Consider the following 22,837-nt stretch of genomic DNA (forward strand, 5'->3'; position numbering starts at 1 on the left):
CTATATTAATTTGAATCTGCTTATTACAGGTCTCCAGTGTCTGTAGGACATCATGGCAAGCACTGTAAGACTATGAATAAACGTAAAAATGAACTTTGGGTGCCTTGCCTGGTCATAGTAAGTCAATTCTGCAAAGTGTTTATGGAAAACACAGCAAAGCTTGCAGGCGAGCTCTGTCGTAAGGTAACACCTTCCAAATTACAGGGGATAATGGTAGGGAATGGAGAGCATCTGAGTGCCCTGCATGTTGGAGAGGAAGAGAGGAGTGAGAAAAGGCTGATCCTTTGATAATTTTAGAACATGCCAACGGCAGCTGAGGGGAAGCAGGGGATGACAACGGGAAAGTTCAGCCGTAAATGGGCATCAGGCAAAATACGTTGGCACAAAAAGCTTTGGAGCAACACAAGGATATTCCACTCCGCATGTTTGCAAAGTGAAGCGGCGTTCCTGCCCAGCATCAGCACTTCACAGAGGAGAAAATTAGAGACAAAAGGGAATTGGGAACGACAATTGGGAATATATTAATTTTTTAAAACATATGCTTATTTTCTGTGAGTGTTAGTATTTGAAATACAGAAATCAAAGGCATGAAAATAATTAGGTGTGGTATAAAAGGACATAAAAATTAAAAAATGCAACAAGAAAATCATAAGCTGAATAGCTGTAAACAGTGTCTGGAAGCCAAATTTACTTCTCTGCGTGGAATATATAATTTAAAACACAGTACATCTTTTCACCTTTCTACATCACCTTCCAACACAGAAGAGTAGAGATAGTTATCACTGTAGGGAACTCTGCCAAACACCTGAGGCACCGGTATGCAGGGGGCACACAGTCAGAAGACTATCCTAAGTCTGTCCTCACTTTACCTTTTGTACAGCGCACTTTCATTTAATGTGAACAAACTACACATCATATAGAGTGAAGACATCCAAGCTGTGCTTGCTAGTCACACAGAAATTACTCTGTAATACATGCAAACAATTACATGTCCTCTTCTGTGCTTGTGATGGCCTGACATAGAGCACAAGAGCTGGTGTCACCTCCTCCACTAGAGGAGAGAAAGTGCAGGCTTAAGAGCACATCTCCTGCTCCATATGTGCAGCCTCGTCCTTGGCCAGGGTATTCATGTTCAACCACCACAGCAGAGACCAATCCTCTTGCAAGAACACCATAATCCCCAGTGGGAGGCAGGACTGATGTCTCAAGTCCCAGCTGCCAACCCTTGTAGACCCAACCCACTTCCCCTGAAGACGCCTAAATCTTGCTCATTTTTTCAACAACTCAAGAGAAATCACCTTCTGAGCAGAGGCTGCTCTCTTCTCCTGCTTGGCTTTCATTTCTGCGAGAAGTCCGCTGCCCATCACCTGCACGCCATACCTCCGGCCTCCTTGAGGGCTTCCTTTGCTGTCACCCCTCTCGGCTTTGGCCACATCGTCTGGCTGCGCCTCCTCCAGCGAGTCTGGTGTCTTTAATTCCTCAGATCGCTCTGTACCACCGTTCTGCTCTGCAGACTTTACTTCCTTCTTGCTTGCCTCCACAGCTGGACTTTTTGCAGCAACCTTGGGTGAAGAGGGCTCCTCTGCCACCAGCACAGTCTGGGGACGTTCAGATTTGGAGCCTCTTGATTTGATTAAGTTAAGGAAGCCACTCTTCCTTGAGTCCCTTTTCTTCTTCTCATCACCTGCTTCACTGGGCTCGCTGCTGTCTGAACTTTTAGTTGATGGTCTCCTAATAAAAAACACACACATTTTAAACTCTTCTCCACTTCCCTCCTCCCTCTCTTTTAATAGTACCTAATGACTTCTCCTGGGCAAAGCCAACCTTTTGCATGATCCATATGTTGCCCTAGGCTCAGTCATTAGCTGGTGTGTCTAAATTAAAAACTGGACAATTGACATTGATCTTACTGTCTTGAGGATTCCAGTGATGGCCTTGCGCATTCATATAATGAAGAGAGGATGCTGTGTCATCTACACTGGGCACCCAGCTGTTTCCAGTAACAGTGAGGTGTTGTTTCAGCAGAGTTCTGCCCAAGCTGCCTATGCACATATAACCTCACTCAGCTCTGTTTCCAGAGTGAACTACCTCTGCTTTGTATCTGCCCACTGGTAAAAGGAGAACAACTGATCCAGGCACATGATTTACACAGCTTTTGAGGGATCTTGTCCCTCAAGGGCCCTGCCTGAAATAAGAACTAGCTTACACAGCCACCTTCTCTCAATAAGGAACACAGAGAGGTCACCTTTATATTAGAATCATAGAATGTCCTGAGTTGGAAGGGACCCACAAGGGTCATGGAGTCCAACTCCTGTCCCTGCATGTGACAACCCCACAGTTCACACCATGTGTCTGAGGGCGTTGTCCAGTCTCTTCTTGAACACTGTCAGGCTTGGGGCTGTGACACGTCCCTGGGGAGCCCGTTCCAGTGCTCCACCACCCTCTGCAGGTACTTACCCTCAGAATAAAAAAAAAACAACCCCAAAACAACCCACCTGCCAGTAAGATTTTCTAAAGGCATCTTACAAGCAGAGTATTCACACTTGAGGGCAAAGCTGGGCACATAACATGTCTGCATATGAGCACATCACTGGAAAAAGAGCCACCAGTGCAGCAAATGGAGCAAAGATCCTCAGTCATGGGCATGGCCAGGGATGGGCACACAGGGACAGTGTAAGTTCCCGGGGACATCTGAAGTGAGGGGCTGGCAGGTGCCCACAGGAAGCACGGGAAGATGCAGGAGTCTGTGAGCACCCTGAACTTAACCCGGCTAATCCATTTTTCAAAGCTCCTGTAATTTTACCACTACACACAGTATATCACAGATGGCTTCACATGTCACTGCAGATATTTATAACTCACGGTGACTTTAAAAACATTTGCTTGGCCTGCCACAGCTTTCTGCTGGTTAACACCTACCATTTTCCTTAATGGATTTCACACAGAGCACAGAAAGGGTCATTCCAAGTTTTCTGGAGATCACCTTAGCTTTCTCATTTATTTATAGTATTTGTGTGTCTCTGTATCTGTACAAACATGCATGAACGCAATAACATCTAGATGCATTGTTTTGTAAATATGCAACCAGCTACCATGCAATTGCATAAGCTGCATAGCCCTTATATAAAACTGAAAGAGACATATCTTTCAGATTGACATATTGCCTAAATCTAGAATACTACAAATTGGTGAAACACTTCTCTAACATATTTCTAAACCAACATAAATCTACTGTCGTCTATCAAAACACTGTGCCCAACAGCAGTTTGTACTAGACTACATCACCCATGTGTGCCACCAGCACTGGAGAGGAAAGCCTCAACCAGCGCACAGCTCTGCTTCAGCTCTAATGAGCTCTGCTGAAGGCTAAAATTAAGTCAATGGAATTATAAAAATACATACTAGTCAATAATCCCCTCCACATGGTATATTAAAGCACTTTATTTCAAAGTAGTCATTTTTAAGGGAGGGTAATTGAATTCACAATGTCTTGACTACTGAGGTATTTTCTGCCTTTGACAACAGCAGTGCTGGGTAGTGGGAACAGAAGTCAAATACAACTTAGCAGGGCTACTTGCCCAGCTATCAAGATGGATTATTATCATTATTTTTTTTAAGTTATATTTGAACTTACTTTGAGTCCATTTTTGTCACTTTCTTAGTGAAAAATTCATCCACGCCTTCATCCACTCTCCCCATGAGGCCGTTCTGATCCCCTTCTGGAGGCACTCCAGCAGACACCTGACAGAAGAAAAACATCACCTCCTCTATATAATAACCTAAGCAGATTTGTTTCAATGATACTAATTAAGAGTTAAGACATAATAAAAATTCTGTGTGTGAACCAAACCTCAGTGCAGAGAATGGTATCACCACTGGAACTCCTCCTTTAGTCAGGCCAGTGGACACATTACATCAAATGTAAAGTAACCCAAAACACCAGTGACAAACTGGATACTGCAATGCATGAGGCCAGGAATCAAATGCCTTGGGCTTGTGAGAAGAGTACTAGTTAATTTAGAGAAGAACGCAAGCAGTTAAGGAAAAATTAAATCCTGATCAGGTGGTGACCTGAAGAGAAAGTATTTTCAACTGCTAGTTGTTCAGGTAAAAACGTATGTTCTGGATTTAGAGATTTCGAAACAGAGCTCCAGGAGGCTAACAGAGCCTTTTACAATTCAGTCAGTCCAGCACTTCCAAAACCAGAGACTCTAAATACAGAATCAGGTGTTTCACTTGGGGAACCAAACACAGCTTTTCACTGGATGTCTGAAAACGGAAAACCTTCTCCCTGCCTTTGGTTTTGATGCCCACATTTTGAACACAGGTGACTGGAGGCATCTAAAGTAATACCTGCCAGCCATGAAGGCCCTGTGAAGATGAGCTGGTGACTCTGTAGCCTCCTGAAGAAGAAACACGCCATCTCCTGGGAGGATTTCTCACCAAACCTAGCCCCCAGACACGGTTTTGATGTGGAAAAGCTCTGTTACCAGCTTCCTTCAATCTAAATGCCATATGGAAACCTTTTAGGTGACCACAGAGAACTCCAAAAGACCCAACCTGGTTGTATTCTTGGTAGTACTTATGACCAGGAATCAATCTACCATGAAATAGCAGGGTTTGTAATTTGAAACAATTTAAATAAAGGAATCTCCTAGTTGCCATGAGAAAAGCTGGTGTTAACATCAAACATGGCTTCAATAAGCCAGGACAACAGACTGCATGTGATTTAATGCTTTGATATATCCATGAAAATGTTTGCTTTCCAGTGGCTGAACCTTGTTAGAAGCCTGGTGTTAGCTTTTTTTATGAAAGATAATGGTTAATATTTGATTGATACCCACTGTAGCAACATAATACTGATGTGAAAAGAGCCCATCTGGTGATGACTGCTTAGTTACCAGTCAAACTGCGTATCTTCTATAAAAACCAGTTTTATTCTAAGAAGCGCAATGATTTCTCAGACTTCCAACTCTGGCACCTTTGGCGTTTTCTGTAGAGAACTTGTTTACCTGGAACATTTGGTGCTGGGCAGCAATGCACGTACTGACATATTGGTTGGTCACACCAGCGCTGGTTGTTTCAATGCAAGTATTTACCTCCTCAGTCAAAAAGAGCTGACACTGACATTTCAACTGAAACTTGTCAGTCAAAAGTGACTGACACATTTCAATGGAAATGAGAAACCGCTTAATATTGATCCTTGAGCCCTCCACATAGCAGGAACAAACATGTAAGTATGAAAGGCAAGTGCATCTCCTGATGGGAAGCAATGCAAAGATTCAATAATCTACAGCAACTAAGAAAATCTACCTCAAAGAAATAATTTTGCATCTGAAAAAGCAGCAGCTCCTAAAAATGTACTAAAGATGCATGCAAAAGTTGAGGGTCTAATATGGTCCTCAAGGCACAGAATATTCTTACAGATGTTTATTGTAATGCCTTTTACTGTTAATGTAAAAGACTGAACTCTGGTTTACTTTGTGCTTTATGCTCCTATTAAAAAAAAAAAAAAGAGAGAGAGAGAGAGAGAGAAGTTGTAAGCTTTCATTTTTCCTCCCTTTTTTCTTTTTTTAACCCTAACTTGAAAGGTGAGCCTTGTGTTTCTTTATTGAGGAAAAAAACTGGCTTAGAAGCACACAAAAGAAATTAATCACAATCTTTTTCATACATTAGAGATTCACCTCTTTCTGCACTAAATCATCACACATGATGGAAGAGCTCACGAGGTTGAGATCTCACAAAGTCTAAATGATAAACAACTATTTCATCATATTCCTTCAAAGCAATACGGGAGTGGATGGTGCTGAGGTTTTCCTTTTATCTCTCTCTCTTTCCCCCCGCTCTGAACACTCATTTCAGTAAAAACCTTGACAAAACTATAAATCTTTCTTCTGCTCGCCCACCTACCCCAAGTTAAAAGTTTCCATTTCTCCCTTTTTTCTCCATTTTTCCTTTTCTTTTTGTCCTTACATTTTTCAGCTCACAAATAACAAATGTGTTTTCCAGCAAAACCAGAGAAGTACAGCTACGATCATCTAAGAGTCCTTAAATTACCAAATGGAAATAATGGTAAGAGCAAACAACCCAACAGACCTACTTTAAGCAGTAGAAAAGGTCAAGATTTTGACTCTCACATTTCAAGTGCTTTTTCTAACCACTGTTCTCTGTATTCTCAAAGTGGCAAAACCAAGAGGATATAAATTCTGCAAACAATGCCACAGTCCACTCATGACTCTGGCCTTCAAAATTTGGCTGTTTAATTTTTGGAAGCGTCAAAGAAAACATCTTAAGTCTCTCAAAATTTTGTTTAGACTTGTTATGAGGTCAGAACTAGTAAGAAATTGAATGGTCCATAAAAACAAGATGGGAACAAATGAGTTTAAAAATGTCCTTTTCAATTTCTGCAACTAAATAAACCCCTGATTTCCTAATTAATGCAATATGGATGAGCGTTCCCACAACATTGCTCTATCATGGGAAGTAACGCTTCTCCTCTGCAAGATTAAGTGTTTTGTTTCTGTTGAGCAACACATTGTACATCCCAGTTCCACGCCTAGTAGCAGAGCACTTGCCCCTACACATCCCCACTCCTGCAGATGGCAAAGGACGCGCCAAGAAAATTTGGAAGTGAAGCAAGTTCAGCAACCGGGAAAACACGTGCGTTCTACAGAACTGGAATTGGAAGAAGTAAACTCAAGATGTGTTTTCAGTACAATGTGGAGACCAGTCTGTCCTTCTGCTACCTCCACCGTTCCCTGTAAAGTGCAAGGGAAGGGAAAGTTGGCTCAACTTATCCTCTCTGCTGCAAAGTTCCTTCCTTGCCAAGTGGTGCAGAAAGTGCTCTACTGCCTGACATGATCTCTCCCAGCATTAGGGAGATTTTCAAGGGTCCTCTCCACTGGCAATCCTCAGGGAGCAGAAGAGGCCACAGATACTCATTACTAGGCAACATAACTCAGAGAAGCAAGGGCTGCCCCTTGATAAGGGTTACTTATCATATCAGCTGTGCTCTGTTGCTGTGAGATAGATCTGTAACTCCTCCAGATCTGCCCTTACATACCCTGAGGACAACCCATCACAGAAAGAAATCTTTATTGACGTGGTGTGCCAAGGAAATGGAACTGTGAAACCCCACATGTATGCTTGGGTTCACACCAAAGACTTTCACAGACAGACAGTGTTCTTCTGTTTTGCTTTTCTAAGGCAGACTCCAGCATGAAAAGTAAATTGTGACTATGCAGATTTCCTGGCCCAAACACCATGTTTAGTTAAGGACCTGTGGGAAGCTGGGTGTCACAGAGTAGTTCCTCTGAAAGCTGATAGGAATAAGAATTCATGCTAAGTTACCATGCCTGAATGCAGGCAGAAAAAAGGATTAAGACCTAACAAACCCTTTCAATGTAATTGAAAAGTCTCATGATATTTTGTGTGTTTCCTGTGAAAGCTTCAAGTACCTCCAGAAACTGCTTCCACGAAAAAACAAAAGCAAATTAAAAAAAGATAAAACATATTTCAGTTTTAGGCTGTGTCAAACAAGACAAAAGGTTGTAATAGAGATTCCACAGTGAAAGACGTGAATACCAGAAGAAAAATGAAATAGTTGCTTATGGCTTTTAGAACTTCAGCAGTTGACCTCATTGCATTGCAAGACCTGACTCATGGCAAAAAGCAATCAACAGATGACATTGCCAGCAATATTTTAATGTAGACTCACTGCTGCTTGGCTGGGCTGCTGCTTTTTATTCCTTTTGGGTCTTAATTTTGTAAAGTGTTCCAGTTTTCTCCCTTCTTCTGATGGCAGTTCTGAAATGAATCCAGAAGTTCGTTTGTCCAGCCTGCTGGAAGGAAATGGTGGGTCTTCTATGTGGATAGGTACTTCTTCCAGTGCTTTATCAAGATCAAATTCCATTTCTAAGAGAAATAAAAATTTTCTAATTAGACTTAACATGCTATTTAAAACAAAAGACAACGCCAGTCCTCTCTGTTTTGTGGTAAATAATTATAAACACACTTAGAGAACTAAGCCACAACATGTTTGTGACCAGACAGAGCACTGTGAGCAAATATTTCCTACCAAACACGATAGAAGAGCCATAAAACAAAGCAACTGTGTGGGCCTTACATGCAATTCAGAGGGAGGGAGAGTTACCTGTGCTTTTCAATCAAGAACTACACCGAAGAATCTCCGGCAAGCAAAGAAGCAAAAAAGTTTTAATAAATTCTCACTTACCAAAAGCTCTGGACACCGGCCGGAGCATTCTACTGTGGATGCTTTTCCTTTTTGATTTAGGAGTCATCTATCAACATAAACCAAAACAAAAATGACTTCAGCGGACAGAAGAAATGACAAAGAACACATGCTTCTATCCAACAAATCAGTCCTTCAAGCCTATGTATCATTTCAAGATCTGATAAGGTTTAACGCCAGGAGGGAATGGGTCTTTTTCCTCCCCTCCTCAAACATTCCAAACTTTTTCTAAATTGACATTTTGTTCAACTGACTTCAAACAGAACCAGGGTGGTAGTTTATTCTTCCCATTAAAATCTTTGCCTTACATATCATGATTATTTGAACTGTCTGAGCATTAACGCATTGAACCCCAACTGTAAAACAAGGGAACTATTAAAACCTCACCTCTGTATCTGAGATCATGAGGCACAGAAAATACAATTACTGCATCCAGTACTGCACAGTTAATGACAATACCAGGAATAGTCTCCCTCTTGTTCTGGCTTTCATTCTTCCTACAAAATACATTACCTCAGTTCATTTGTCAGTGACATGCTACTGAGAATGATTAAAATTCAAGTATCTATGCCTCTGGACATCACCGCACAGACCACCCAATTTCCCTATGAAAATGCGGTCTTGGAGCACACCACCGTTCTTCAAAAAGCAAAAATACTGTGGCAGTGTTTGTAGTATCTCCAGCAAACACAGGACTACCCTGGACTTTAGATATGCTGAGAATAGGTGGGAAGTTACCTTGGCATACGTTCCCTGTAGTTACTGAAAGTTATATGCTAGTCTTCTCATCTTCTCATTCCCAGAAAAAAAGGATAATGTTGCCGTAAGAGCACAAATACTCAGACTTAAGACCCAAATTTGTTATTTTTGGAAGAAAGTTGCTTTTATTTTCTTGCATGAACTCTTCTGAAAGTTTGCATGGCAAGACAAACTGTCTTGCTTCAGGAAACAAATGCGTCACCTATTCCAAACCTCTTGATATACCTCAGCATTGAAAGACTTTCAAACAAAAAACTGACCTGCAGATTTTCTAAAGAGTTAATTAAAAGTGACTCAGCTTCTGCAAAGACGGGCTCCTTTGATGTAGAGTCGTGCGTGCTGGCTTTAGTGACACCCATACTTCCACGTCTTAAAGCCTCATGGCTTCAAACCTGGAGTGTCAGTCAGGAAGCTGCTACAGCTCACAACTCGTTAACAGAATTGTTAATCAAGTTAAGTAGAATCAATTTTACATGAGCCAGAAAACACAGTTGGCATCGACATTTCAGACAAATCATGAATTGTTCAAGTTTTTATGTATGGAAAGTTCAGTGCACAGACTTACTCGTACTGAATTCACATTCCCATCCAAAGTAGTCAGGAGGATTATTATGCCACCATTCACACGCTCAGGCTTATGACAGATTTTCCTAACAGCAAAGTTATTACTCATTTTCTTGAGCTCAGAAAAGGACTTTCAGACTACAGAGTGGGCAATGATAGCACTGTCTGGGCAACAGAGCTCTGTTTTTACTGCCATGCACACAGCTGGGAAAAAAAGATACCTTCAGCTGTTGCAGGTTTCCACTTCCACGTTTGACAAGCATCACTGAACGATACAGTAGTTTCAAGACCGGCCAGGAAACAGCTTGGCACCTGAGCAGACTTACCGTGAGACTAATGAGCAGGCAAAGTGTTACTGCATCAAAAGGTCAGACATGCCTTTCAGAGTTAACCAATAAATATAATGCATTTAATGGATTTGATGGCAAGTGGCTGGAGAGGTGCTGAATTTTTTCAGCCAAAATTGCAGTGGACTGTGCAACGGGTAGGCAGCTGGGCAGCCTCTGAATCGCACACTCGACAGCTGCCAATCCATCACCCAAGCCTGGAACAACCAAAGGCATTTGCACCTCATCTAAGGAAGAACTGTAGAAGCTCAGTATTTGGGGGACAGCAACTGAAAGTCACTATCAGTAGTCTCCTGGTTTTATTTCCAGAAGCGGCCCACTTCTCTTGTTAATGTGCATGTGGCACGCATTTTGGTCTGCTTGCCCCTTCTTTTGGCGGTGTGACTGGAAATTGCATCTAGTAGGATAATGCAGCAACCCATGTGCTAAAGAAGATCAGAAAAGAAGACAGAAAACAAGGCTGATGGGAGACCTCCAATTGCTCTGTAACTTCACAGCCACGGCCCGTGTTCAGAGTGCTCCTGGGTGGACACAGACAAACTGAGAGGTGCTCCAGCCTGGGCCACCAATGCAGAAGAGCATGGGACAAGTTTCGAGGTTCCTGGGTAGGGTTTGCAACACTCCGTGACGTTCCCAACAGCCAGGAACAGAATCGTTGCATCTTCCTTCCCAGACAAGAAGATGCCCCCAGATGACCCTGCAGAGCTTGTGCTGATGACCATAAGCCAGTCTCTGGATCACTGCTGTAACTTACTGACAGCTTGGCATGATTCGTCAGCAGCCTGGTTGCTGGGGATAAAGGCAGAGGGATGGAGATGCCTCGCATTTGCTTGAACAGCATGAATAACAGCTATACATACACTTTTATTTGAAAACCTTCTGTTTTCTAGCCTGTTTAGGAAGTGCACAGATGAAAGGCTTCTTGCCAAGTGAACTTTCCAGATCACATGCAGAGCAAAATGGGTCAAAGCATTAATCTAAATAGGCCAGTGTGCTCTTTTTACAAAATATTAGACTTAATCTCAGCTTAATATCTCAGCCACCGTGCAGTATGCTACCTCAGCAGAGCACATGTCATTACCAGAGGAGACATCTGAACTCCTGGGGAAAGACCTCTGCCTCTCCCCAGGCTGAGCCCCATTTCCCATAGTTAATGGAAGCAGTTCAGGTTTGGCAGATGTGGACCTTCTGCCTTCCCACCACCTCTGGCCACGCAAGCATAACATGGGTCTCCTGCCTTATGTTTCACTCATGGCCTTTACAGGGGAATAGCTGTTAGTATCGTACTCCCCTCCTTTACTTTTTTCACATCGTTCAAGGACCTTCCATTGTAGCAGACCACCTCCTGAACTTCTTCCTTATTTTGCCTACTTTTCTGTGAGCACGCTATAGGCTGCCTGGCAGGAAAGATAAAAAGATTAACTGCATCTTTGGGTCTTCCGAGGCCTCCTTGCGAGTCTGCAGGCACCTGTGCCACTGAGATCTCCAGAGATGGTTCCACGAAGGTACCCCTCTGCAGTGCATGGGAGCCACCAAATCTCCATCACGGTCCCAAGTAAGGGCTTATTTAGAGTTAGACACTCTCAAGTGTTCAAGCTAACTTTAAACTCCCAGGATCTCTTCCCATGATCACTTTTCCAGATCCTTCCCTTCTGACTCCCTCACAACACTATCTGAGCTCTCTTGAGTTTTCTTAAATTACATTACCAACTGTGGAAGAACACTACTACCTTGGGAATTAAAAACAACAACTAAAATCACTTTGTTTTGAGTGCTAGAAAACAATGTACTCTTAGAAACAGTCTCAAATACTCTACATTCCTTTATTATATATAATTAAAATTACTCCCAGTGCTGAGGGATATGCTCATTTCCATGTTTTTCTCCTTCTCCTCCAAAGTAATTTATATTCAACCCTATGAGATATAGGGATGCTCTGTGACCCTCTTGTCACTTCCCTTTCAAAAGATTTTGGACAAATAAATGAATGACTTCCCCTTTCCTCTTGAAATTCAGTTCCCCAACCAGTCTCCCTTCAACCCTCCTTCCTGCAAAACAATGTTATTTGTTTTCAGCTTCAAGAAGGCATTAAGGGCGACTGCACAAAAAGGTAAGAACTGCAGTCAAAAGCTCAAGGTGATCCAACTCGACAAAGAAAACACAACTGAACAAACTGAGATAACCCCTGACATCTCTTCCACCCTAGTGGCAAGAAAGCTCTAGTTTATGCCCATACTGAAATCACTCTTTCATTAAGCTGGATGACGCTTGAGTATCAAACCAAATCAGTGGATTTTCTTTCTGAGCAGTAACTTCTGAACTTATACCTCCAACATCAGCAGTTTGCTTTGGTTTGGTCTTAAAGCCAAGGGATGCTTTAAATTCAGATGCTACACTAGCTGAACCATTTTGTGAAATCCAATCTCATCCCTAAACTGCTGCCTATTTCATTTGTAGGTGCAGATGGATGGCACTAGAGTCTTCCCAGGAGACTCACGAGGCAGTACAGAGGCAAATGGAGCACAAAAACGTAAACAAGTAGGCCAGAAACAGCAGAGCTAAAAAAATACTTACACTTGTACAGCAGAGAGTCTCCATGCAGCAAAAAAGAAAGAAAAAAGAATATGAATGGGGAAGACAAAGCAATAGCAGTTCTCAGGAAAGGAGGCAAAATCAGAAGTCACCAAAATAAAGAAAACTAAAGCCAAAACACTTAGAAGTCTTAGCAGGAAAGGTGACATGCAAGAATGAAGTAAAAATCCCTTGCATTTAGAGGTGCTATACACTTTGTGTTTCCAGAGGGTAACCAGAGAAGGATGTGAACTCTCTTGCTTTATTTATATTGAGACAATTCAGGTTTTCAGATGTTTGTTTCCAATATATGGCACTCATCAATGGTGCCAACCTGCCACCTGCTGTCCCAATGTACCGTGTTTTTTCATTTTGCTGGCGCCAGTAGCGAGGAAAAACTGTAATTCTGTTATTTCCTAGTCTGAAGGAAGCTTCTGAATTAAAAATCAGCAGTTGTTTTGAAAAAACAGGAGAGTAAGGAAAACAAAACAAAGCTTCTCTTGAAAGAAAAGAGATGCAAGTCTATTCTCCTGAGGTTTAAATAAACCTAAGCCCAAGTAGTGATATTTCTCCTTCCTATAAAGAGGTTTAGAGGCACAGCCCTTTCAAGCATGTTTGGTATAGTAAAAGAATGCTATCCCATTAAAAAACTGAAAGAAAACAAAAGGAAGCAGCACAGCCATCATATGAAATGAAGCAATGCCATACCCCCTCTCTTGTGTGGCACATGAACAATCATGCTCCTCCTTAATTTAGAGTAAGAAAAAACAATTATCAGAAGTGTGGTTCTGTCTTCAAGTTGAATGGGAACTGCTGCTACAACACCACCGCAGGTATTAGCAGAGTGTTTGTGGCAGAAGTCAATGGTCATGGTCTGGATTAAACTTCTTGGCAAGGAAGTGCTGCATTTTTAAATGGATATCACACTGCCGTTAAATTATCAGCAGTGAAACCAGCCTGCACATAACATGAAGTTCATTCTTTAATTATTGAAGGGATATTAAGGTCAGTTTTTCAATACTTTGACGTTTTCAAATATAATGACCCACTTGTCATGATTCATACTTCAATCTTAACTGTAGCTAAAAGTTTTAAAGATATGATGATGGGCTACCTTTGAATAGCAAGAATAGTGTTCTTGCACACAGCTCCACTCCTTTATATTCCTACTATCCTGAGGGACAGGTTGTTTTTTTTTGTTTGTTTTTAATTTCTCTTTTCTTTTTCCTTCAGAAACTTTGGCGTTATGCAGAGTTCTCAACTAGTAGTGATTCAGACAAACCTCATCATTACTCTCATTTCTGTATGCTATCCACACACATACACTCTTACTCCATTTCCCTGCCAGAATCCACGTTCTCTTTTCTCTTGCCCATCTTCTATTCTACCATTCACATAGTATCTGAGATTGCTGGAGAGACTGCAGATTTCATTCAGAAACATCTTTAAAACTGAAACCATCTCAGAAATAAATTTCTAGCACACTTTAAAAATCAATCTGCAACAGGGTTTCTCTTTCAGATGGCCATTCTTGGTAGTACTCCAGTGTGTTTTGTGTATTTAATGCACAGGCAGGAAAGTGATTTATATTACACAAGCAGCTGGAAATGTGATTAGGACCAAAGTACAAAGCAGTACATATGTAACAGGAAGCAATCCCAGGATGTGGGGAGTTTACAGTCTAAGGTCCTAATCCAGCAAGGGTTTACAGTAGCTCCCACACTTCACAGATCTCACCTGAGTGTGACTACTGCGCCACTTAAAAGTTAAAAGGTGTTAAACAGCTCATGGGTGTGGAGTAAGGAGGGAGAAGGAGAAGAGGGAAGCAGGCAGCAGGTTAGACAGGGAAGCACCATTAAGCAAAGAAAAGGCTGAGGGACTTGCATGAAGTCACTAAGGAATGTGGCTGCTCTGCAGGAAACCTAATGCCAGTCTTCAGACCCCTGATCATGAGGCCACCCAACCCTCCCCTTCGTTTGTTCTCAGCATAATTGCAAAATAAAGTGGTCTGCCTCCCAGCACACACAGGCCCATTGCTAAAGCCAAAACACCAACCCACAGCCAAAAATCCCAACCAAACTCAACCCAAACAAAACCAGAAATTAGACTGGGGAATCATAATGATGTACCAACTGGGAATGAGCTGTCAGAAAAAAGTGTTTTCAAAGATTCTTCCAGAACATATTAAACCAGTGCTAAATTGTTTCAGCTATATGTATTTTGTGGGGCATGCCTTTTCTAAGAAAGAGGCATAAGAAAACAAGGCATTTTATCACAAGCCCTGCTCTTTTCTTTTCCTGTAAGGAATTCTGACCTCTAAAGCTTCCATGACACCATCTCGGTCAATCAACATCTCCCATACTTCTTCTAGTCTCCTAGGTACCTTTGACAGAGATGTCACACACCTGTTGTCTCATTAAAAAGAGAAAAAAAACAAACCAAAAATCTTCAGGTATGCTTTATAAAACAGAGTAGTAAATTGACCCACTTTGCTTTTTTGCATATGAAACTTTGGACATAGAGGTGTCTCTCCATCTGCATAGAAAGTCTCAGAAACCAGAAAGCTGCTATTGCTTATTTCAACTGCTGAAGATCTTATAACATGATTTCCAGGATAAAACCCTCAGCATGGCTTGCAGAATTTTAGCTATGTACTTCTCACTAGCAGGGATGGTAACCTGAATCACTGTCCTTAGAATCTCCCCCTTGAGTGCCATTGTCCTTGGAAAGTTAAATGCAATGCTAAAACCCCTGACAGTTAATAGAGTATTCTACAGGAGAGCAAAGCCACCAACACATTGTTTAGAAAACAAGGCCAAGCTGCAATATAAACTGCTTTTTTTTTCTGATCCACTTGTCCTGAATGTAGCAGCTATGCATTTTTACACCAGCAGAGGATCTAGTCCTGACCTTATATTTCAGAGTTCTGTCCTCTATATGGAAGTACATAAATATACATATTGTATATAAATATAGCATACAAATAATCCATACAGGAATTCAAGGCAACTGTTTATTTCTTTCCCTTCCTCAAGAGCTGAATTTCCAGAGAAAAAGCTGTGGTTCAGAAGTAATTCAATTAGTTTCATCTCAACCAGCCTGACCTTTAGAATTACTCTGTACAGTAACATTTTCTCAAAGAAGTAGCACTGCAGTAAGATAAGCTCAATAGATTTGCCCTTGAGCTCATTTCATTTTCCTAGCCAAGAAACCTTTCCTCTTCTACTTGCTGAGATGTGGCTCATGTACACTGTGATATCTCGCCAAGCATTTTAACATATTCTTTTAATTAATAATTCTGCACTTGCATCTTTCAAGTCATGTAAAATTCCTGCGCGTATATATATACAAAGCTTTTATTATGAAGAGTAAAAAACAGATGCATGAATAAACTGAGCAGTTCCTAAAACTATTAAACTGAATCTTTTATTTCATGTTCTGAATGAATATCCTGCAAGGAACTCTGCACGCAACTCCCACCTGCAAGAGAAAAAGCAGTTCTCAGTATCATCAGTTCTGTTTTCCACTTGCTCATGAAGAGGCTAAGAGTGTCTTCTACAGCAGCTGGGCTTTAAGACTAACAAAGAGGATGCTTCCAACTAATTTATTTTACTTAAAAACTAAGTGTAGCACGGAGACCTGCTGCAGATCAGATGGTTGGTCGTCATTTTTCACTACCTTCTGCTGGAAAACACTGATGCAAACATTACTTTGTTCATGACCTAAACTTCCTTATAGTAAGAAGAATGGGCTCTTAAACTCAGCAAATATGGAGGGTTGGAAAGCTGTTTAAGATACTCTTAGGCAATTCATTTAAGAAAGCTGCCATATATATTCGGTGCCCTGGGCACCATTAAAGCAAGTTTGAGGCAAGGTACTCCTGAACTGAAGTGTTCAAAGTCAAGCGGGATGGGGCTTTGAGCAAACTGATCTAGTAAAAGGTGCCCCTGCTCATGGCAGGGGGCTGGACTAGACAGTCTTTAAAGGGCCCTTCCAAACCATAACTTCCTATGACTTCATGAACAGGAACTGTTGTATCTCCCTGCCCTACAGCTTCCCAGGACTGAGAACCAACACAACTTCTGCATCTCTCCTTCCTTTAGACAACACAAAATGAACAGCTACCAAAAGGATAAGTAGTCAGGCAAAAATGACCAGTCATCTTCCCACCATCGTTAGACCCTCTGGGGACAGATGAAGCAGTGACAATTCAAAGGGGAAACACTACAGGGAGACTCATCACAGTGAAACAGATACACTTTACCCTGTATGGGGAAGTGGACCAGTAGCCTTCCTGCTCAGAATTTGATGGGAAGTTCTACCCTTGAAAACCCAGGCATACTTGAGCTGCCGATATTTTCTCACCGAAGTTTGTCTCAGACATCTTTCTAGCATGCACACTAAATCTACATACCTCTCAGCCACTTAGAGATATGCTTTGTGAACTTAAACATTAAAAAAACCCCCAAAACAAAAACCTCCTTCATTTAAAGTCCTGTCAGGAACTAGTATATCAAGAAATCTCCCTATTAAAAAAAGGTTATATTTTAATAGGCAACTAGCAAATATTCTAAGATCCTGTATAGAAAATATAAATACTTGAGGAGGCAGACATTTGGTTTTGAAACTAGAGTTTCTTCTCTAAAACAAACAGATAAACAGGGTCAATCATAATTACCCAAGAAAGGATGGCAAAACTCAAGTCTTGCCAATGGAGAGCTAGCACCTAAGTGTGACTTTTAATAATGCCGCTTGATCAGACCGTCATGGGACAGCACGTGAGCCCAAGAGGAAGATGCCTGCCCTGCAAAGCAGAACTGCACACCCACAAGCAAGGAACTAATTGCTGGCTGGCAATGAGGCACCAGATTCTGCAATTGCTCAGAGCATATAGGTACAAACTTGCCACGGACTACCCAAATACCATGGGTATTGGAAATAATCTACAGCTAAAGCGTACAAAATAAATAGGTTCTGATGAGCTTTGATTGAAACTACTTTGACTTTTCAATTGCTTTGTCTTTCTATCCCACTCAATCCTTTCAGTTTCCTTTAACATCTACTTACTTGAAGGTTTTTTGCACCATTTTCGGTGCTTTTGGTTTCAGATCAGTATTCCAATCCTGTCACTACTGACTTCAAAAATCCACAGTAATTTGATCTTTACAATTTCACAATGGGGATTTCGCTGACCTGAATAACAGCCAAAGAATCTATTTACCTCTATGTTCCCCTCTAGTCAGAGAAAGACGTTTTGAGAGGAAGCCTGATAAATTTATGAATAGCACCGTGCGCTGCAGCTGTTCGTGATAGCAGGGATGAGACCTGATGACTTGGAAGCTGTCTTCTTAGCCTTTCGGCACTAGGCACTCTGGATTTCATTTATTTATTTAAAAGTTCGGATTCCAGGAATCTAGCTCATCCTAAACTCATTTTCCTTGACAAAATAAAGCAAAATCTAATAGTCCTTAGTAACTGCCTGCCCTAACACAGACCTTCCCTACTCTCGTCCTGTAAGTGACTTTTCCTTATCCCTGAAACATGAGGTGTGAATTTTTCAGAGGAAAAAAAAATCACAAGCTTCCTGCTCTTGCGGTGAAGTGAGAACCATGAACCACTCTCAGTAAGACAGACCTGTGCATGTGCTACTTTTAGTAGGCTCTCCAAATTTCAGAGTAAACAAGAATCCCCCACACAACACAGATGAGCAACTTTGGCCAACTTAGTTGAGACACTGAAATAATCAAAGAGCGGTAGAAGGGACCATGCAACCTATACAGAAAACTCCTCAACTACCTGGGGAAGGTCAGCTTGCCAGATATTAATTGAATCAAGAAGCATTATGGTTGCAGACAGATGTGCTCTACAGAAATGTCACCATTAGAGGTTATTCTTACGCTGTTTGCTGTTGTCCCTCTGCCAAAGGTTACAGAATCTACATTTTGGCAAGAGCTCTTCCTAATCTGCCACAGGAAACGACGAGCAGCCTCTGTTAAATAGGCTGTGGAAAGATGAATTCTGGATCTATTTATGTTGAACACTGATTGACCCCACAGCTCTGCTAGCAAAAGGGGCCACGCAATTGTTCCTTGATCCAGCCCATGCAAAGGGGCTTTGTCCTCATAACCTGTGAGTTTTACCTGAAGTAAGTAAGTGAGCGCTCGGGTGATCCCTGTCACTGGCTGCACGGGCGAGCGCTGCCTGGCAGGGCAAGCAACCCAGGTAGGGACAGTCACCTCTGTCACCACATCAGTTGAGCTGATGGGTGTCCACCAGCAGGCTACAGTCCCGCTTAAAACTGCTGCAGGGAGGTTAAATTCTCCAGACCAGCGTTTCAGTGAGTGCTTTGTTACTGAACTCTCCTTTCCATGTGGCTTTTTGACAACACATGAAATTAAATGATGGAAACTCAGTATCAGTAAGACAACTATTGCCACGAAGGATGTAACTATACACCCTCTCCTCCACCCTCAATACAAATCTGCATCTGCTAAGACAAAACAAAGCATCAGTATTGTGGGAAAACAAGCTCCTGACACAGAAGTACCACAATGAACACAGAATAACCAGCAGATGCACTTCACAATTCTTGTTTCAACCTAAGCAGAAATCTGCCTCCAATTTTACACTTTCTTTCTTAATCGAGCATGTAGTGGTGTTACTAGAAGTAGTTTGTCACAGTCTTCATTTACTTCATATTGTGCCAATAATGTACCCTAGATTATGAGAGACTGCTTTAAGCTCTAAAAAATCTCAGCTGGTTTAACAAAAACATACTTTATATCAATTATCCATCACCTCCTGCCACTCAAAGAGAACAACTGAAAGACACTGAAAGCCAGGTTTCTTTAAAAGTGTTTCAGCTGGGAACACATAACTTCTCATGAGCCTGAAGGAGACTGTAGTCTGTAGTCTATACATGAAACAGGCATTGAATAGACACAGATAAGGACCTCTAAGGGCAGTGAGGATGCTGCAAAACTTTATCTAAAGGAACCCAGGAAAAGACAGGTAACAAATATTCACAATTAAAATTAATGCAATCCTAATAGTGAGGCTGACATATAAACACACAACTTGCAAATAAGGTATTTACAAATGCTGCAAAATTATCACACCGGCTCTCTCTGTTTCTCATTTTCTCAGCCCAGGCACTGGATGGGGAGCAATGCTGGCACCCTGTTGCGCCCCTCCTGGTGATGTTTTCATAAACTGTCCTAATTTAGGGTGAGTCAGAAATATTACTGCCCTCCCACTGAAGTAGATTTGCTCATATGCCTGTGATGAAGCCTTTTCAGAAGCCAAGAATACTCTTGCATACCACAATGCCAGTTCCTAGCTTCCCGCAGAGCGCTGTATTTACTACACATCAAAGGCCCGTTTCTGCTAATGCACAGAAGAGAGAAACTCAAGTGTCACAATCCATTTAATCCGGCATTCATCCAGGCTGCTGCCTTTGCCCTCACCCCTGCCTGCTTGTTCCTGCCGCTCAAGATTTGCTTTGTGAACTAGTCAGTCTATGAACTATCCTGGGAAAGAAAGCCTCCCTAAAAAGCTTCATTTTCAGCTGAATCAATTCCCACACCAGTTTGCAGTGAGGCTGTGTGAGCACTCATACGAGTGTGAACGTCTGGACAGGAAAGACTGAGCAGTGTACAGAAGAACGTGGAAATGCTCTTTTTCAGCAAGAACAATGATTTTTGCTGGCTTAAGCATGTCATAGAGCTTTATTTGTAGCACAGGAGAACATAAGGAGTCCAACAGGAACTGGGGTGTCACGGCAGTAGGTATTCAGTCCTTCAGCCAAAAAGCTGACTATCTATGCCCAAGACAGTTCTGCTGCAGGTAAACAAAGAGCAACAAGAAGGAGATGTGGCAGTATGTCAAGGCATACCAGAGAATCTCTCATTTTTCTTCCTAAAGTATCAGCACATTTGCACATATGAGTCTGTATCATGATCTCCTTCCTCTGGTGAAAGCCACTGAAGAAGTTTCTCTTGTTTTAATTCTAAATTGTTTTGGATGAATGGGTGGGGAGAGAAAACCTTTCAGATGGTGTTTTGGGAGGTGTTTTGTTTTGTTTTTTTTAATTTAATTCTGGTGTGGTGAGTGCAATTTCTCCCTTTTCTTTGAAAACACTGAGGTCCATTCACTCCTTATCTTTAAGAACTCTCAGGTTTATAAGTCTTCACCTGGATACTGGGCTAATCTGCTAAATCTTTGACAAAGGTCAGTTAGTACATTCCCAGGGAAAAGCGCACATTGCTGATCTAGAAGTGTTCTGCTACTACTGCAAATTTTCTTCTCCACTGTAGAGGTGAAATGTATTGTTCAATAAGAACTAAAACAATAATATATAGCTCATGGGATGAATTTTTTCAAGCTTTCCTCCATTAAAGTCGTAGAACCATCTCTATGGTTAAAGTTAGAAACAGATAAGAAATGGCGAAGATTCAATATTCATCACAGGCAGTTCTTTTCTACTAGCTACAAGCATTTTTGTAAACACGTAATTTACCATCCATGCATTTCAATCTTACACTGAAATGCTTTAAGTAAGATTTATAAGCAGACTTGTGTATTACAACCTACAATTCCTTTACATGTTTCAAACTATTTCCTTCCATAGCTCTTCATAACACAAATAACCTCTGCTTTGCTCTAAAAACAATACTTATCCTCCTGTATGCTTGTTGCTAACTATAGCAAAAAAATTATATTGCTGAAATGGATATTTTAAAGATTATGAGTACACAGATTTCTAGTAAAAACTTATTTCTTTCAAAGTTTTTCTTCAAATAGTGGCTCAACTCTGGTGATCTTTTAGTAATCTGGAAGCCAAACTAACATTCAAATAGCTTAAAAAAAAAAGCTCTAGAATGTAACTGTTAAACACACTCTAACAAAGATGCTCCATTGTCTTTTGGTGGGGAGCTGAGTACCATTTAAGCTCTCTTACTTCTTCAGAGAACTAATGGCTATGAAGGAATAAAGTACAACCAGAAGCACTATGCAAAATCAAATCAGTTAGTATCTACCTACACAATTACACATAACAAGATACATGATATTCAATCCCAGTAAAAAAGCATGCTTTAGTTTTTAAATGCATACATTAGCTTAAAATGTGTCACTCCTATCATATATGCACAGAAAAATTTAGAGAAACTGTACTATTCATGATTCATGATTGAATTTAAGCTCTGAAAAGCAGGCCATGGTTTTTCCTTTAATCTGAGAACAGTAAGTAATTTTCTGCATAAAGATTTTTATTCCATCTTACTTGCACACAACTTCTATCTAATGACTTATTACCATCAACATAGCTCTAATTAAACATAGACAACTAAGACAGCTGTAGAAAAAGAAACACCAATTTACTGTACTGCAGCTCAGGGAGATCAGAAGCTCCCGGGTCCATAACGTTGCAGCTATCACGTCCTATGTTGAACCACTCAATCACTCCCAGAGTTTTTCAGAAGTCATTTAACAGACTAGTAAATTCTGGTATGACTGACAAATCTTTCATATTATGGGCTCTCTGGCCATCATTAAAGGTGTATAAGAATTACAACCTAAGTTGAAGCTAATAAGCTTTAACTGCACAGTTTGCTATTTAATAAGACCTAATTCCCATAATGGAAAAATACTAGAAATAATATTTAAAAGCTTTTTTTTTTTTTTTTCCCAGTGGGGCATTTCAAGGGCCGGCTTGTGATGTTTCATTCTGTCTTGTCTGTGTTGTTCATACATATCAAACCTCAAAGTGGACGGATGGCAACTCTCTAGTCTCGCAGGCAAACCTCCTGAGCCCCAGTCACTCTGCGTCCCGCTGGAGCACAGGTGGGCAGGCAGTGGAACACTCCACTGCCTGTTTGTTCCCTCTGTCATCAGCACTGGAGATTCCAGACCCCTGTTCTGCCTGTCTGAATTTTATAAACAAACCTTCACATCTTCCAGTTTCAAACCATGTATACGAACAAATAGCTTATAAGTATTTTATTCCAAATAATCAATCTCAATTATAGTCATTCCCCTCATTTCAGTGCCATATAATCTACTTGCAACCATAAAGTCAAAACTGAATCTAGATCCAGTATTTCCCCAAAGTTGTTCAAATACCGCACCAAAGGAGGGTGATACATAAAAACATACTGTTGTATACGTTGCCTTGGCCAGAATAATGATCCTCAACAGGCTTGTTGAAGACAACAAGAATGAAGACAAGAGTCTTGCTGAAGATGATGGGTTTGAAAAGTTAATCCAGTTTTTCAAATAGAGAAAAAATGAGCTTCCTCAGGATGATGGTCCAAGATCAGTGTCTCTCATACAAGCCCAAAATCTC

General features: G+C 41.2%; 1 protein-coding gene across 9 annotated transcripts in view; it reads right to left on the reverse strand.

Annotated features, from left to right (window-relative positions):
- CARMIL1 (capping protein regulator and myosin 1 linker 1) overlaps nt 1-22,837 on the reverse strand; it is a 198,152-nt gene that overhangs the window by 17,666 nt on the left and 157,649 nt on the right. For 6 of the 9 annotated variants that reach the window (XM_065052980.1, XM_065052977.1, XM_065052974.1 and 3 more), the window contains 5 exons: nt 12,496-12,513; nt 8,234-8,300; nt 7,718-7,914; nt 3,635-3,741; nt 1,299-1,731 (listed from right to left, as the gene is read on the reverse strand). In XM_065052980.1, the coding sequence (XP_064909052.1) occupies nt 1,299-1,731; nt 3,635-3,741; nt 7,718-7,914; nt 8,234-8,300; nt 12,496-12,513 (822 nt within the window). The remainder of the gene's footprint in view (nt 1-1,298; nt 1,732-3,634; nt 3,742-7,717; nt 7,915-8,233; nt 8,301-12,495; nt 12,514-22,837) is intronic. The other 3 variants (XM_065052981.1, XM_065052978.1, XM_065052975.1) reach the window with 1 other exon arrangement.

This window comes from Columba livia, chromosome 2, assembly GCF_036013475.1.
Source record: "Columba livia isolate bColLiv1 breed racing homer chromosome 2, bColLiv1.pat.W.v2, whole genome shotgun sequence".
In the NCBI taxonomy this organism is placed as follows: Eukaryota; Metazoa; Chordata; class Aves; order Columbiformes; family Columbidae; genus Columba; species Columba livia.